This window comes from Indicator indicator, chromosome 7 (assembly GCF_027791375.1).
Source record: "Indicator indicator isolate 239-I01 chromosome 7, UM_Iind_1.1, whole genome shotgun sequence".
Taxonomy (NCBI): Eukaryota; Metazoa; Chordata; class Aves; order Piciformes; family Indicatoridae; genus Indicator; species Indicator indicator.
The window spans coordinates 6,059,893-6,076,141 of record NC_072016.1 but is presented as its reverse complement, the minus strand read 5'-3'; the positions used below and the strand labels follow the sequence as shown (position 1 = coordinate 6,076,141).

Genomic DNA, 16,249 nt, shown 5'->3' with positions numbered 1-16,249 from the left:
CTTACGCCACCTTCCCAATGCTTCCCTTGGGGCTCCCAGCCCGCTTCTATCGAGCAAGCGAGCGTGCACCAAGCACCGGCGCCCACTCTGCCCGCATCCCCTGCCTGTCCCACAGCTGCTGTACACAGCCAGCCTGTGTCCGTGCACGGCAGCGCCGAGCAGGGCGCTGGCAGAGCAGAGATAAAGGTACGGACAGGGGTCGGGACGGGCAGGAGTCGGGACAGGCAGACAGACAGGGCTGCGGGCAGCGGTAGGGACAGAGGTACGGGCAGGGGGACAGGCGGCGGGACAGGCACGGGAACGGGCAGGGCGGGCAGCGCGCGGGCAGGGCGGGGCGACCCCGCCCCCGAGGTGCCGGTTGGCGGCGGGCCGTGACGCGGGGCGGGGCGGGCCGGCGGCGCGGCGCGGGGCCATGCGGCAGCCCGGGGCGGCGGCGGCAGCGGTGGCGGCAGCGGCGGCGGGGCCGCCTTCCTGCCCGCGGCGCGGCGGCGGCCGGAGCGCCCCGCAGAGCCATGGGCGATGGGTGGCTGCCGCCCGACTGCGGCCCCCAGAACCGCTCCGTGGCCGGAGGCGGCGTGACGGCGGCGCCGCCGCCCGGGAGCCGGCAGCTGCCCGCCGAGCTGCTGTCGCAGCAGTGGGCTGTGGGGATGAGCCTGCTGATGGCCCTGGTGGTGCTGCTCATCGTGGCCGGTAACGTGCTGGTGATCGCAGCCATCGGGCGGACGCAGAGGCTGCAGACCCTTACCAACCTCTTCATCACCTCGCTAGCCTGCGCAGACCTGGTGATGGGGCTGCTGGTGGTGCCCTTCGGGGCCACGCTGGTGGTGCGGGGCACCTGGCTCTGGGGATCCTTCCTCTGCGAGTGCTGGACCTCCCTGGATGTGCTCTGCGTGACAGCCAGCATTGAGACCTTGTGTGTCATCGCCATTGACCGCTACCTGGCCATCACCTCGCCTTTCCGCTACCAGAGCCTCATGACCAAGGGTCGGGCCAAGGGCATCATATGCACCGTCTGGGCCATCTCCGCCTTGGTCTCCTTCTTGCCCATCATGATGCACTGGTGGCGAGACGAGGACCCCCAGGCGTTGGAGTGCTACCAGGACCCGGGCTGCTGTGACTTTGTCACCAACAGGGCTTACGCCATCGCCTCGTCTATCATTTCTTTCTACATCCCCCTCCTCATCATGATCTTTGTGTACCTCCGGGTGTACAGAGAGGCTAAGGAGCAGATTAGGAAGATTGATAAGTGCGAGGGCCGATTCTATGGCAGCCAGGAGCAGCCGCAGCCACCCCCACCTCCTCACCACCAGCCCATGCTCGGCAATGGCCGAGGCAGCAAGAGGAAGACTTCCCGCATCATGGCCATGAAGGAACAGAAAGCCCTCAAGACTTTGGGCATCATCATGGGGGTGTTCACCCTCTGCTGGCTCCCTTTCTTCCTGGTGAACATTGTGAACGTATTCAACAGGGACCTGGTGCCAGACTGGCTCTTCGTTTTCTTCAACTGGCTGGGCTATGCCAACTCTGCTTTCAACCCCATCATCTACTGCCGGAGCCCTGACTTTCGTAGAGCCTTCAAGAGGCTGCTCTCCTGCCCCCGGAAGGCCGACCGACGGCTGCACAGCAGCGGTGGGGAGCTGGCCCACCTGCCTGGGGGCTTCATCAGCACCGTAGGCTCCCCTGAGCGCAGCCTGGGAGGGACCTGGTCTGACTACAACGGGGGCACGAGGGGCGGCAGCGAATCCAGCCTGGAGGAGAGAAATAGCAAAACATCCGATTCGGAGTCCAAGGTATAGGGTGGGTGTGCGGGGGCCGTGTCAGAGCCGGGGCATGAGGAAAGGCAGGCAGGGAGTATAGAGAGGAACAGAGGAATCCCCGGCAGCTGCATGGTGGTAAGCCTGATGCCAAGCAAAACTGGTCCCTGGCTTAGCAGGGAGAGAGCGCGTGTTTACTTAGGAATAAAAGCAGGTGAACTCGTGTAGACATACCTCATCCGAAACTACAGCAAACAGGAAACCCACTGACCGGAGAACAAAGAAAATAAACAGCCCATCCCAAAGACAGCCAGCCTGTGTTTAGGAGAAGTGCTTTCTAAGAGGCTGTGGCTGCGGCACCCTTCGCTCGGGTCACTTGTCCCAGGACCATGCTGCTGGCTAAACCGGAGCGTGGAGGTGCTGACCTTTGGCTGCTGTGTTTGGCTGCAGCTAGGGTGCCAGCCACCCCCTACCTTGTCCGGGGCAGTTGAACACCCCGAGTGTCTTTCCCTCACCCACAGCTCCGGGCAGGTTTTTTGGGGGGGGAGGCGCAGGGTCCGTGCTGCAGGTGCGCCAGGCAGAGAGTACAGACTCGGGGGTACGGTGAGCTTTGAGCATGGAGTAGCCGTGCTCCCCTTTTCTGCAGAGGAGCAATGAAGGAAGATACTGGGTAACGAGGAGCACAGGTTTATTTTGAAAGGGGGTAAAAAAAACCCCAACTCGCACTCCTGTGCTTTTTCCTTCTGCATCAGCAAGCAGCGAGCTGTTGTGCTTATCTCCCTCGGCCAGACAATTGCAGTCAGGCTGAGAAACTTCTACCTCAAACTGTGCATATTGTACAGGGGAATAAACGGACCATGTTTATATTAAACAGCATATTTACATACCACTAAAAGTGTTTTATGAAAGGAGGCAGGGGCAAGGAGCCTTCTGCAGTTCATTGTAATTACAGATGAATGGGGGGGGGGGGAGGAATCCTGGCAACAACAAACATTTACTGCACATTTTTTTTTAAATGGCAACGAAAGCCATTTTTTTTGCACAGTGTTATGAGTTGTAAAGTTATTTGAGGATGTTACTTGCACACACGTACACACACGCAAAGTAAAAATGAAACAGAGGTTTGAATAACACCAACCCTGAAACTAGTTTCTGGTTTTGTCTGATCTGTTATAGTTTTATTGAGAGAGTGACTTTTTAAAAATGCTATTTTATGAAGGTACTGTAAATATACCCATATTATAAATTAAAATATCTTAAGAGACTTTATTATTTTTTATTTTTTATTTCCAAATGCCCACGTGAACCTGCTGTTATTTTAGCACTTGTGTGTCCTTTCCATTCTCCTCTCTCTGTGTGTTTTATAACATATTTATACTCTGGTGCAATTTACTACTGTGTAAGTAATTGGTCGATGTGCAATAAATACCATTGCAGCACAAGGCAGTGTCTCTCTATAGGTTTTGAAACAATACCTACCTATAATGGGAAGAACAGCATTTGTTTTTGTCCAAAGATGGCTCAGATCACTAATAGAACTTTACCTAATGGATTTTCCTGACACAGGGTAAAAAAAATGTGTTTTGAACCTAATAAGGTTGTGTTCCTGTTGCACCGAGGTCTGCTGACTTCCCTTAAAATTAATGGCTAAAGACAAGGTGTTTCCACTCTGATAATGAATACACTCATTTTCTGTAACTATTGCTTTCTAGAATATATTCTTTTGTTGTTGTTATTGTTTTTTGTTGGTGTTTGTTTGGGGGTTTGGGGGTTTTTGTGGGGTTTTTGTTTGGTTTGTTTTTTTGGGGGGGAGGCATTGTTTTGTTTTGCTGTTTTGGTTTGGCTTGTTTTGGGTGGGTTTTTTGGGTTTGGTTTTGTTAGGAGCATGCAGCTGGGAGCCAGGAGAGCAGAATATTTAACATTACAGAGGATGCTTAATTTGAGAGCTAAAAATGGTCTTGAGTAGAAAGAAATCCCTGTATGCTGTACACACCACCCCAAGTCTACCTCTTGCCCGTGGTGGGCTTGATCCTGCCCAAGTGAGGTGGATGGTGTCTGCTTGATGAGACCAAGTCCTGGTGCTTGGTGTGGAGGCTGGGTGAGACCCCTGCCCAAAAAGCAGCTGGAGGAGGTTTGTGCCCTGTAAAGGGAGGTGGCAGCCAGGGAGCCAGTCACAGGAATTCTGATTTTGGGTCTCTCTTACTGTAAAAAAAGGAGTTAACCTCTGAGGGAACAGCTGGAGCATAACTGGAGCAGGATCTGAGACTGGGACAGAGTTAAAAAACACTGAAATCTCTTCTTTGTCACTGGATGAAATAAAGCTGCCTAGTTTGTAGATCATGAAGCTAATGGCCCTGTGCAGTGTGGCTTCAGTGTGCTGCTGACAGCCACATATTCCTTGAGGGCCAGACTACAGTAACTGAAAGTTATGTGGTGGACTGATCTGAGGAAGGAGGCTCTGTGAACAGAAGGGCTGTGGATTTGCATCCCTGGCCCAAAAACTGTCTTCCTTTATTGCTTTATGAAGGTACACTGTATCCTTGTGGTTTCATAAATTTTTTTCATTACTGCAATGAATGCATGGCAGAGAGAGCAGCAAAAAGGCAGTGAAGAATAAAAGTAAGACCATTTTTAGCTTTATTAAGCTCAGAAATCTGGTTAAATTAGAAATCACCTCCCAGAAAGAAGACTCCAAAGCAAGTTCTTTAGGGTGGTGGCCAGTGAGTTGTTTTGGAAACTATTTGTGCCTTTTTTTTTTTTTTTTTTTGAGTAAGGAATTTGTCCTTTGTAATTTCTACTTTCAGGAAAAAATAAAGAAGAAAAAAACAGTTATACTTTTTATGCAAGGACAGAATAAAAGGACCAGGGAAGTAAATAATACTTGTCCACTGATGTTACACTGGGGTTTGATGTGAGCTGCAGTTAATGGTGTCTCCCTTGATAACAGTGAACTGGGCTCCTTAAAATGCTGTGGTGACATCACATTAAGTGCTAAGTGAAGTAGGCTCTGCCACCAGATTTTTTTTTTTTTTTAATCTGGTTTTGTCTGTGATTTCAGCAAAGACAGCAGGACCAAGAGGGTGCACAGGATGGCAATGTCTGATGCTGGCAATTGTAGCAAGATGTTGGCTGCACATGGGATGGAATGAGGAGGCAGCGCAGCCCTCCTACACAGAGTGGATTGTAGGAAGCCAGAGCAGGACTGAGTCCCTGCCTGCTACATAGAGCAGGGCAGGATCTGGTCCCAGCACCTATCTGGGAGCTGAAGTGACTGTTAAGCCCTCATCCTTAGTAGGATGATGGATCCTGGGAAAATACAGTACCTACTGCATGGTGTGGGACACTTTAACGGACTTGGCTCTTCGTCTCATAAATCAGTTCACACATATAATTTTAAACCTCTGAACACTCATGTCTTTAGACTTTAAAAAGTAATGAACATTTTGGCTCAACAGGGTCCAACTTAGGTGGGAGATTTATGTCCAGAACTTGCTTGGCTTCTCCTGCTGAATAGCTGTGCTGTGCCATGCTTTCCCTGGACGAGTGTAATGGCATTGAGAAGAAGTTGTGCCCACAGGCCTCAGGGGGGGCAGCTGTGTGACCAAAGTGATCAGGATTCAGCTGCTGTTGAGTTTTGGCCCAGTTGAGGTCCTGCTATGGAATAGTCTGGAGGCTGTCGTGTTGGGTCCCCTGATAGACAGCTCAGATAATCCACCTGGCAGCATGGATGGCAGATGCTGGCCTGTCTTGCACGGTGTAAAAAAGGTGGTGGCACAGTGTGGACAGAGCAGGACATGTGGCACACACGTGTGTGAGCAAAGGGAGGCTGCTGGCCAGCAGTCTGCCCCGGATCACTCTCAGAACAGGCTGTTCTCTCCACGGAGAAGGATACTCTGAAAAGTGTTATGGGGCAGCTGAAATACTCCGGAGGCAATGAGTCAAATGCTCACAAGTGATTTTTTTTTTTTCTGACAAAAACCAGACATGGATTAGCAGACGTGGAGCTGCAAGTCAGCAAGTATAGGTGGTAGGCATGGGGCTGCACACGTAGGTGGGCAGGCGAGTAATGGTAAAGAGCCACAGACCCTCAGTGAAGGGAGACACAGGTAAACCAGAAAAGCACTCCAAGAAAATGTCCTGCCTCTGCTAGGACCAAAGTTATTTGGCGAGGGTGACTGAGACTTCCATGTGCAAGACGTCCAATTCTCAAAGGCGCCGACTGCACTCCAAGCAGTATTTGCTCAGCACTCCTGAGAAGAAGGCTGCATCTCTCCACGTGCTTAAATGGGAATACATTGGATGGAAAGCCTGGCTTCAGTTCTCTGTGTGTTCAGGGAAGTTAAGGATGTCTTGAGACTGCAACCCTCAGCATCAACTAACTGCAGCTCCAAGCAGTAACTAATGAAGAGACAAAACTACGTGCAAAAAAATGTGGCTTAAAATTGAGCTCTGAGCTGTGCCCATGGCTCAGAATTCTGCTGCAGACACTGCTTTCCCTTTGGGTATGCATGTGTTTTCAAGCAGAAGGATAACTTCTTTATCAGGTCTTTTTCTTTCTTTTCTTTCTTTTTTTTTTTTTTTTTTGTCCCCCCTAAACCGTATCTGAAGTCAAGGTTTTTATTAATAACTTTTAAGTAGCTATTTTTGCAAAGCTTCCTTGTGCTGCACACTTTCTTAGTTTGTTGTAATTTCCCGTCCAGTGGAGTACACTTTACTTCCTTTATGTAATGTATCAGCTGCAGGGCTGGAGATGGTGCAGCTATAAACTGAAAGAGCAGACCTTCTTGAGGCCAAATGAGGTCAGGCATCATTGCCACTGGGAGCAGAATTTGACCTGATAATCTAATCTTACACCAGAGACTATCTCCAGAAAAGTATTGTTACCAGCAGCAAATGACCTCTGCTAATGAAGGTGGAGCAATTAGTCCTATCCAACGCTGTCATGAAAATGTTAACTGCTAAACAACAGTTAACGTTGGATAGCTCAAATAATGAGTGTTTTGTTTGCTGGTGTGTGTTAGGTGATGTGTTGGGAAATAATTATCCTTTGACTAGCAGCCAGCTTTGTACTAATCAGAAAGAAGTCGTGTTCTGTTTGAAGGATTACGCCTAAAAATAGTTCTGTTACCACCACATCAATGAGCGAAGTGAAGAGGATTCACAGAGACCATACACACCTTCACTTGTCATCCTAAAACCTCATTGTTGAGCTAGAACTTTCTGTTTGATCGTGTCAAATAGTACTAATGTGATCTCCTGCAAAAGCACTGAGCACACTTCCCCCGAGGAGCATTACCCCATGCACCACTGAGTCGCTTTCAGAGCCTGCCAAATTCCTGAACGCCCCAGGAAGAAGCAAGGAGTCCTTCTCTTTATATAAACAATCACATATATAATGTAAGATCAACATTATTTGTGATAAACCTCTTGCAGAAGAAATTGATATGCTTTTTATTCAAGAGTCTCTATGAAGAGCAGCCGTGGTAACAGCAGGTGATTTATTTGTGCAATTCAGTAACTTCAGACTGTCAAACTGCCCAAAGAGTCACCAAGATGGGAAAAAAGGATAAAAAGGATGATGCTGGCAAGAAAATACAGGTTTGTCATTACAAACATCAGAAAAACTAGGGCATCTTTTGCCATAGTACAGGTGTTACCTTTTACTGGTGAAGTCTAACTGGTTTGGTTAGGGACGTACCAAGGCAGATACACTACAGAAACACAGTTCAAGAAGTGTGAGAGGTAAGACATTTTCAATCCAGGACCATGCCACCAAGGAACTGGCAACTGAAACATACCACAAACATCCCTAAAAGTCTTTTTCATATGATTTTTTAATAGCAGCAGCAGACTAAATCATATCTGAGTGGCTTCTCCAATGCTATAAACCTGCACAGCTCCTTGGCCTTCCAGGACATGTGCCTCCCGCTTAGCGTGTCCCACTCCCCTCCGAGGAACTTCAGCTTACACTGAGTTTTGCAGGACCTGGAGCATTTCCCCAGCATGATACCAAACAGGAAGTGCCCCAGGCACCCCCAGGAGCAGTAGCGCTGTGGGGTGGATGTGTGGGTGCTGCTGGGTACACCCACACTGCCTCAGCTGTGCCGGGCATGCTGGTGCAAGCTGCCAGCCACACCATTGCCTGAGTCATCACTCTGTCCTGCAAACAGCAGCAACAGAATTGGGCCCATTGAGCTGGAAATGGAAAAGTGTTTGGGTTTGTTATGTAAACTGGTGATCAGTTTCCTGGTTCACAGAAATTGGCAGTTTGGTACACACCTTTGTTTCGCAAACTGCCATTTTCTCTTCCTCCCTGCTTGGCTCCCAGTTTTTTGGTTTTGTTTTTTTGGGTTTGGATAGGTTTGGTTTTGGGTTTTTGTTTTTTTTTTTTTTTGAAGGGGTGGGAGGGTGGGGGGGGCATTGTTTTCTTACTTGTCCTTAGCACCCAGCAGCATGAGGTTTTCCGCTATGCCCCAGCAGTCTGCATCCAGACACAAATGGTACTTGGTGCCAGGCAGTGTCTAAGTTTGGGCATACCCATTCCTTCCAGGATTGATGCTCAGAGTTGTTAATAGCAGCTGCACCAAAGTGTAAACATACCTGATAAATAGGAAATCAGTCCTGACCTCCAGATCCACAACCTGAAGGAGAAAACAGGCTCTTACCCAGATTTTTGCTGCTGCCATGGTTAGCAGAGCATCCCAGATGTAATGATGTGCCTTTCCCTTCTGATCCTGTGTAATGCACTGAATCCTGTTGTCCTTAATGAGATTAAATGAGAATTTTCTACTAGTTTGGTGCTCCAGCCATTTGCCACTGTGTGTCTCTAGGCAGTGATGTACCTTTGCTTGCCTGGTGCAGTGTCTTTCTCAAAGCTGTGGTTTTTAGACTTCTTCCTACCAGAATTATTTTGATAAGTTGCCTTAAGCTCATTGGCACAATACTCTGACAGGCAGATTTAAGTGTATACACCAAAGAGGCAATCAGAACCACTAAAGAGTTCAAAATCTCAGCAGCTGCTAGGTGTATAAATATTTCATCTATCAACAAGTCATTTTGCAGGGCCAGGTGAGTGCTGCAGCCCTCTCAGAGGCTGTCAGCTGCCCTCCCTCCAAGTGGGACTGCAGAAGACGCTGCCACTGTAAGGAAAAACTGCAAGGACAGCATAACAGCTCATGACAAGAGATTCCCCAGATGGTAAAATTTAACAGTGCTTTGTGACCAAAATTTAGAGAGCACTTGTTAAGAAGAAAGAATTGAGACAAGCCTCTGGTAGGATTTCCTAGTGGGGAAGGGATAGCAATGTTCTGGGTTAAAGTTTCCTTGTACAGATGGAACCCTTTGTTGACCAGGGGATAAATGCTGCCACCCCAGCTCCCCCTGGTGCTCCTTCTGCTCCCGTTTAGGTGCATGACACACCCTCTCTCACGTGCCCAAGTGTTGGAAGACACCTCAAAAGTGTCCTACGACACAAAGGTGCATGACAGCCCACATCCTCTCTTCAGTCTCACTGACCCTCCATTGTCCTGTGGAGGGAGGAGTGCTTCCTCTTGGATTGGAGCAGGTAAACTAGGAGACCTCCCGTTGTTTAACAGCTCATCCTCTCACAAAGCCTGCCTTCAGCGAGGGATATTTTGTTTGTCTGCCCTTCCCCTAAATACTGGATTGGGAGCCATCAAATAAAATCCCAATTAACTGTCTAACAACAGGAAGCATGGTGTGGGATGCATTCCCTGGCAGGTGGCTGCTCATGCTGCAACATGGCACTGGAACAGAGGCAGAAGGGCTGATGGAGGGACCTGTTGCTCACATCCCCCTCTGACTGAAGCATCACTGGTACCCTGACAGGTTTCCTTCATCAGACTGGGACATTCACAACACCAGTGTGCCCAGGCTGCACCTGGAATCCTGGATCGGGCAGAGGAGCATCTGATCTGCTCATGAATCAGCTTGTGTCAAATCCTTGGGCTTTTTGGAGCTTTCATCTAAAATTTAATGCAAGGCATCTGCTGCTGCAGTAATTGTCAGTATCAACAGGTATTTTAACAGTGCTCTAAACCACCTTGAGAGGATCCATGGGAGAGGTTTTGTTCCAGTTTCACCACCAGATAGTCACCAGCTTGCTGGCAACAGGGTTAATGTATGTCTCTGGTGTTTAGCATCAGCCCAGCCCTGCCCAGGGCTGGTGCTCACACCCTCTCCTCCCCAGCCCTCAATCCCTCTTGCATGTCCTGCCGCCTGGGCTGGCTCTACAGACCATGCAGCCACATAGGCAATGGGCTCCTCTGGATGAAAACCAGCCCTTTCAGAAAAGATTTGTTTCATCTGATCCATGCAAATTGCATGAACAGAGGTAACGGCACAAGGGGCATGGGAACATGCCAGAGTGCTGAGGCTCAGATTGTCTGTTTTGGTAGCAAGCCTGGATTCATTGCTGTAGTTAGGAAACTCATGTCTAGTGGGGATGCTGCAGAAGCTGAGACCCAAACCAGAACCCTCTGGCCCGTTGTTTAGCCTGATCAACACTGCAAAAGCAGGACCTGCTCGGAAACCTTCCCTCCCTTCAAGGGCCACTCTGAATATTATATTCAGGAGCTTAATGACTAAGCCATTAAGCTTCTCATTGCATGTGGAAAGGGAAAATAAATGTAATTTTGTACAAATATTTGTGCAATAGAAGAAAACCACGATTTGAGTCTGATTATCTGCTGTGTAGCTAGATTACAGTGAAGAGCACGGAACAGACTCCTCCACTTTTGGCAGAGATTGGGACCAGGAGAGCTGAAAGAGCAATTCAGGTACTGGGTGACAGCACTAAGCTGTCTCCAACTGCAAGAGGGTGACATGGCAACCAGCCACGGTCAGTGGAAAAATAATTCCCCAGGAAGAGCAGCTCTGTTTGCCCAATGTCTTTGTGTGCATCCTAACACTGATGGGCACTACTGAGCTGTTGGTGACTTGTGAGTAATCCCTGTCATGCGTGTCTTCTGGCGGATGATGCTTAACTGCTTTTATTCCTGTGCTCTTCACTCATGTGGGAGCAAGGAACGTGGTGATAAAAAGGCTGGAATGGTTTCAATGCTGGGTAGTTTCCATTAATACATTTCTCATTATATAACCTTGCCATGACTGTACAAAATCTGCTAAGGTGCTTTTTGGGAAGGTGGAAAGTTTCTGCATAGCAGTAATTAAGAAAGTGGTGTCACAGAGCAGGTTGAGCTTTGATCAGGTCCTTTTTAATTGTACTGGATATGCTTGGGCTCTTGCATGGTATGGAATTTTTTTTCTCTGCCTTTATGTTATGAGGCACCTCATAAATTAAATGGTTGATGTTGTCAAATGCATGCCATTAGCACTCTGAGCAGATAATCCCTTTGGTGGCCTCACTGGAGACTATCGGAGGGCCTGTCTTCAGATAACAGCCTGGAAGAAGAACAATGGTGCTCTGAGCTCCCAGGGACCTCCACTCCTTGGTTCTGTGCTTCAGAAGAGAAAAATTATCATTATCTGCATGGCTCAAGCTCCCTTTGAAATGTGATTATTTTTTACTCATACACTCCAAGTATTTTTTACCACGGTATCAGTGAGAAACTTGAAACCCCCTTTGAGAAGGGAAAGATTTCCTGCAGCCCTACTACTGAAGAAAATGGATAGATCAAGCAGTAAAGTTCAATGACTTACTTAGCATTAAATAAGAAAAAGAATAATGAATTGGATTTTGTGTGCCTGTTTTTCCTCTGCAGGGATCAGTCAGGCTAATGGATTTTCATTGCCTTCTGCTTCTGTTCATCAATCTAGGTGAGTTCAAAACACTTCTGCCTTTTTGTGCTCTCCTTTCCCTGCTCACTTGTCATAACTCCAAGAATTTGGAGCTTAGTGGACACACTGGTTTACTGTCACCAACACTATCCTGACCAGAGGACAACACTTAAGGTTAACCCCCTGCATCCAATAATGATTTGTGAGCTGCTGCATGGACATCTGTATTTCATGCTAGGTAGCTGCAAGTAGACAATTCCCTAATTAGGGTAGACGCTAGTTTCCTACTATTATGAGCTCAGGCTTTAACGTCCTTCAAGACAGACATTATTTCCCCACTGGGTTCACCAAAAACTGGTTGGGTCTCCAAACCCCTCCTTTGTTTACAGGCTTTGCTGAGTATGCTGCAGGGCTTTTTATTGGGGAAGGAAGGGAGGTGGTGAAGGAGGAAACTATTACAAAGCTATATAACATAAACAACTTTCGCATGTGAAGTCCAAACACAGCTTGGCAAGGAAAAGGTTAAAGCACAGGGGTGGATGGAGTGGACTCATTAGGGCAAAGATATAAACAGCAAATCTGGAAGCTTAGGGAGGGACACTGGGGAAGGAGAAGCAATCACACAGAATCACAGAAACATTCGGGTTGGAAAAGACCCTCAGGATCACCAAGCCCAACCCAGAACCCTACTCTACAAGGTTCAACTCCTAAACCATGTCCCCAAGCACCGCATCCAAGCGACCTTTAAACACATCCAGGGCTGGTAACTCAACCACCTCCCCAGGCAGCTCATTCCAATGCCTGACCACTCTTGCTGGGAAATTTTTTTCCTAATGTCCAGTCTAAACCTACCCAGTCATAGCTTGAGGCCATTCCCTCTTGTTCTATCTAATTACCTGTGAGAAGAGACCAGCACCAGCCTCCCCACAACCTCCTTTCAGGTAGTTGTAGAGAGCAATGAGGTCTCCCCTCAGCCTCCACTTCAAACTAAACAGCCTCAGCTCCTTCAGTTGCTGCTCATATTATGATTTATTCTCCAGGCGCTTCATCAGCTTCTCTGCCCTCCTCTGCACTGGCTTCAGCACCTCATTGTCTCTCTTGTATTGAGGTCCCCAAAACTGAACACAATACCCAAGGTGTGGCCTCACCGATGCTGAGTACAAGGGACAATCACCTCCCTACTGCTGCTGGTTGACCCTGAATCGGGTGGACTCCTGTGGCTTACTGAAAGCACTCTGCTACTCTGCCCTCAGAGTTTAGACCTGGGTCCAACCTAAGGCATCCCCAAAGTGGGAGGATGCTCAGAGAGAAACCTACATAACTGATCAGGAGTCTTGTTTATTAAAATGTGAACCTGAAAGATGTTTAGGTCACCTGAAGTCTTTCTGCAGAGCCAGAAGTTACTACTGCTCCTGCCTTTCCCTTTCTGCACCAAACCTTCACTGGGCCCACCAGTGCTTGCCTAGAGCTGGGGAGATGCTCTCTGACCACTCAGACAGTTGGAGCAGGATTTCCGTTTTCCTCCCAGCCTTGGTGCTTCAGGCTTTCTGCTCTGTTTTAGATCCAAATGGGAAATGTATAATGAGAAAACATTTAAACAACTTAAGGTACAAGGAAACTCACTGGAGTAAAGTATAATGTCATAATTTATTTCTGAGGAAATGGTGCACTGTCCCAAAGCACTCCACTCAAGCACTGCAGTTTAAAGTTGCAGGATAATTGCTGCCTGCAGCCCTCATCCAGGTCTGAGTGTGGTGCACAAGGAGGACAGGGGTCTGCTGAGATCCTCTGTGCTGCTGCCTGGTCTTGCCAGCAGCAACAGCAGGTTATTGCAGACCTTTGCATGCAATGGGATGCTTAGTCTGGATATAACTGCTGGGGAAGAGGTGCCAGGCAGTGATACAGAGACTCTCTGCCAACAGATATCTGAAGATATGCACAAATGTTAGTGAGGGCGTTTCCTTAACAGGGTTTTAAACCATCCATAACAGCTATGTGGACCAAGATGACAAAGTGAAGAGGGTAATCAAGCACAGGACTATCTTCCCTGTTCTCCAGGCTGTGAGTAAGGTTGGTGACTCCACACAGATGAATGCCTGAGGTTCAAAGAAAGGGCTGGCTGTTAGAGCTGTTGGTTTGCTTGCATGGACAGCCTGGTACTGGTGAAGGAAAGCCCAGGAGACACCAAAGCCCTAGAAGAATTCTCCTGTTCTATTTCCAGCCCTGCTTTTTAAGTTACAAAGGGCTTCAGTTCAGAAGCATTTCTGATCTTACCTGTGTGAATAATTGACTGCTTATCCAAATGAACAAAAACTTTCAAGCCTTCTGAGGTCCATCCATCGAGAGCCTTATCTTCCCATGTCACCATCCAGCTCCTGGCTTCTGTTGCTTGGAGCTTCCCACCAGCCAGGGCTCAGTTCTGCCCATCAGCTTCCCATCTCCTCTCTCCAGGCAGCTTCACAGCATTATCCTTGGCTCTCTGCCACTTCAGTGGTGGCCTCTGCATTGCATGCTGGAGCACTAGGCCTGGGTTGCTGCATAGTCTACTGCCACCCATCATCCTGTTGGGCTGCGGTACCTCAGCCCATTATCTCCATCCCCTACATATACAGCCAGCTGGGCTGTGGCCACAGCCACAGCCAGAGCAGAGCACACTGACTTTGCTAGGTCCAAAGAAAGGAGAACATTTGTGCTTTTTTAAATGGGATATTGATGCAGCCCAGATAAAGGAATGCAGTCTCCTCTATTTGTGGTTCAAAGACCAAAATACCCAAGCAGAGTATTTGTGAAGAGAAGCTTTTGCAAGAGCTCTCCTAAATCCCAGCTGTTGAGTTGAGGAGATGATATCAGCCTTCACTGCCAGTCCCCTCCAGCAGAGGCATCCTCCCTGCTGCAGTGGGGTTGCTTGAGCTCTCAGCTAGCACCCCTGAAAACCCTTCATAACATCTGCATGGTTATTCTTGTGCCCAGTTTATACAACATGCTACACAGCCTTGTCAGAAGAGCCTTTGCAGAGCTTGGTATCAGGGCCACAGAGTATTTCTTGCCTTGAAGCTGAGCTGGCACAAGAAGCTGTCTGCAGCCCAGCTGTCCTGTCGAAGTCATGGCCAAAAACAACATGGTGAAGACTTTGGAAAGAGCCACCCGTACACAGTGTGAGTTTAAACAGGGACCTGGCTGGCTCAAGGCTTGAGAACAGCTTTTAAGCACAGCAGACACTGAAATCCTATGCATGATGGTGGGGATTGGAGGTCTATGCTGCTTGGTACTGTCTAGTCTTGGCTCAGACCTAGACAAGGTTTGTCATCAGGATGGCCTTTTCCATTGGGGACAATTGTCCTCTGGTCCTTTTCACAAGAGGCTGACTCATGGACTGCTGTTGCTCTCCTCCCTGTGGTTTTCATTTCCCTCTGTGTTTTGATAGTTAGAAGGGTAAAGCTAATTCCCGTCCCACATATAACAATGAACTTGACTCCATAGCAGGAGGAATTTTTATACTGTGGTGTATGATAAGCTATTTATAAATATAATATCATTTCTGGGTCATCTTCAAGTTTTAAAATGAAGTTTTAATTTAAACATAATTTTCTGCTGCTGACAGATATGATAAATACATTTTTGTTCCATTAAAACCTCATTTCAGCAATGTTTTGCAAAAGTCATTATAAGCTAAGGATTATTTCTCTCTCTCTTTTGTTTTTTGTTTTATTTTATTTTTCCTTTGTTTTTCTCCATGTTCCAGTGTTTAGTTTAATGTTACATTCCATTATGGAAAAAAAAAAATCATCTGTGACTCCAGTAATTCATTCACCAAGGCCTCTACTTAAGGGATGGGAGGATGCTCTTGAGAAGAATGGTGGAGACAGACATTAGCTTGCTGTCCCAGAGACTTTGGGGCAGTCACAGCACTTCCCTGCACCATGAAGGGACACTGTGCCTTTCTTGTACCCCCATGGGGGGGGACTGGAAGATGTCTGGCCTTGAAAGGGCTCAAGACACTTGAGTTGGTGTTGGCACAGTGTAAGCAAAGGTACTTGATCACAGCCCAAGCTCCCAGGCTGGTGTGACACTACCAGTGCAGCATGATGACAGCAGGACACTAGCATTCCTTCACAGAATCACACATTATGGACTAGAGGGACCTCCCCTAGGCTCCAGTGGCACAGGGGACTTCTTTTGCACTAAGATTCCCCCACTTAAATCATTCCTCCAAGTGTGAAGATAGTGGCCACTTTCTCCCATCTGGAGCATTCCTCTTCTCTTCTAAAAGGCTCCTTTCCAGGTTTCAAGACTGGGGGCAGAACCAGTGCTTGGGACACTGATGCAAATCCTGGTGGCAACTTCATGGCCATTGAGCTAACCTTGATAATTAGAGTGATCCCAAAAGAAAGCCAAGAGAGCACAGTGAAACAGATCTCATGTCTAGAAGGTAAAGTTAAACAGAAGTCCTCTGAGGGGACCTTATTTTGGCCTTCCAGTATCTTAAAGGGGCTAAAAGAAAGCTGGGGAGGGACTTTTTAGGGTGTCAGGTAGTAATAGGACTAGGGAGAATAGAGCAAAACTAGAAGTGGGTAGATTCAGATTGGATGTTAGGAAGATGTTTTTCACCATGAAAGTGGTGAGACACTGGCACAGGTTGCCCAGGGAGGTGGTAGAAGCCTCATCCCTGGAAGTTTTTAAGGCCAGGCTGGCTATGGCTCTGAGCAACCTGATCTAGTGTGAGGTGTCCCTGCCCA

At 48.0% G+C, this 16,249-nt stretch overlaps 1 protein-coding gene across 1 annotated transcript; it reads left to right on the top strand.

The window, feature by feature from the left end:
- The first annotated feature begins 512 nt into the window (after positions 1-512).
- Positions 513-3,364, top strand: ADRB1 (adrenoceptor beta 1). The gene has a single exon (XM_054382066.1). The coding sequence runs from the start codon at positions 513-515 to the stop codon at positions 1,794-1,796; it is 1,284 nt and encodes a 427-aa protein (XP_054238041.1). The 3' UTR covers positions 1,797-3,364.
- Positions 3,365-16,249: the final 12,885 nt, after the last annotated feature.

Coding starts and splice junctions, on each gene's coding strand:
- ADRB1 (XM_054382066.1), top strand. CDS start 513: ATGGGCGATGGGTGGCTGCCGCCCGACTGCGGCCCCCAGAACCGCTCC.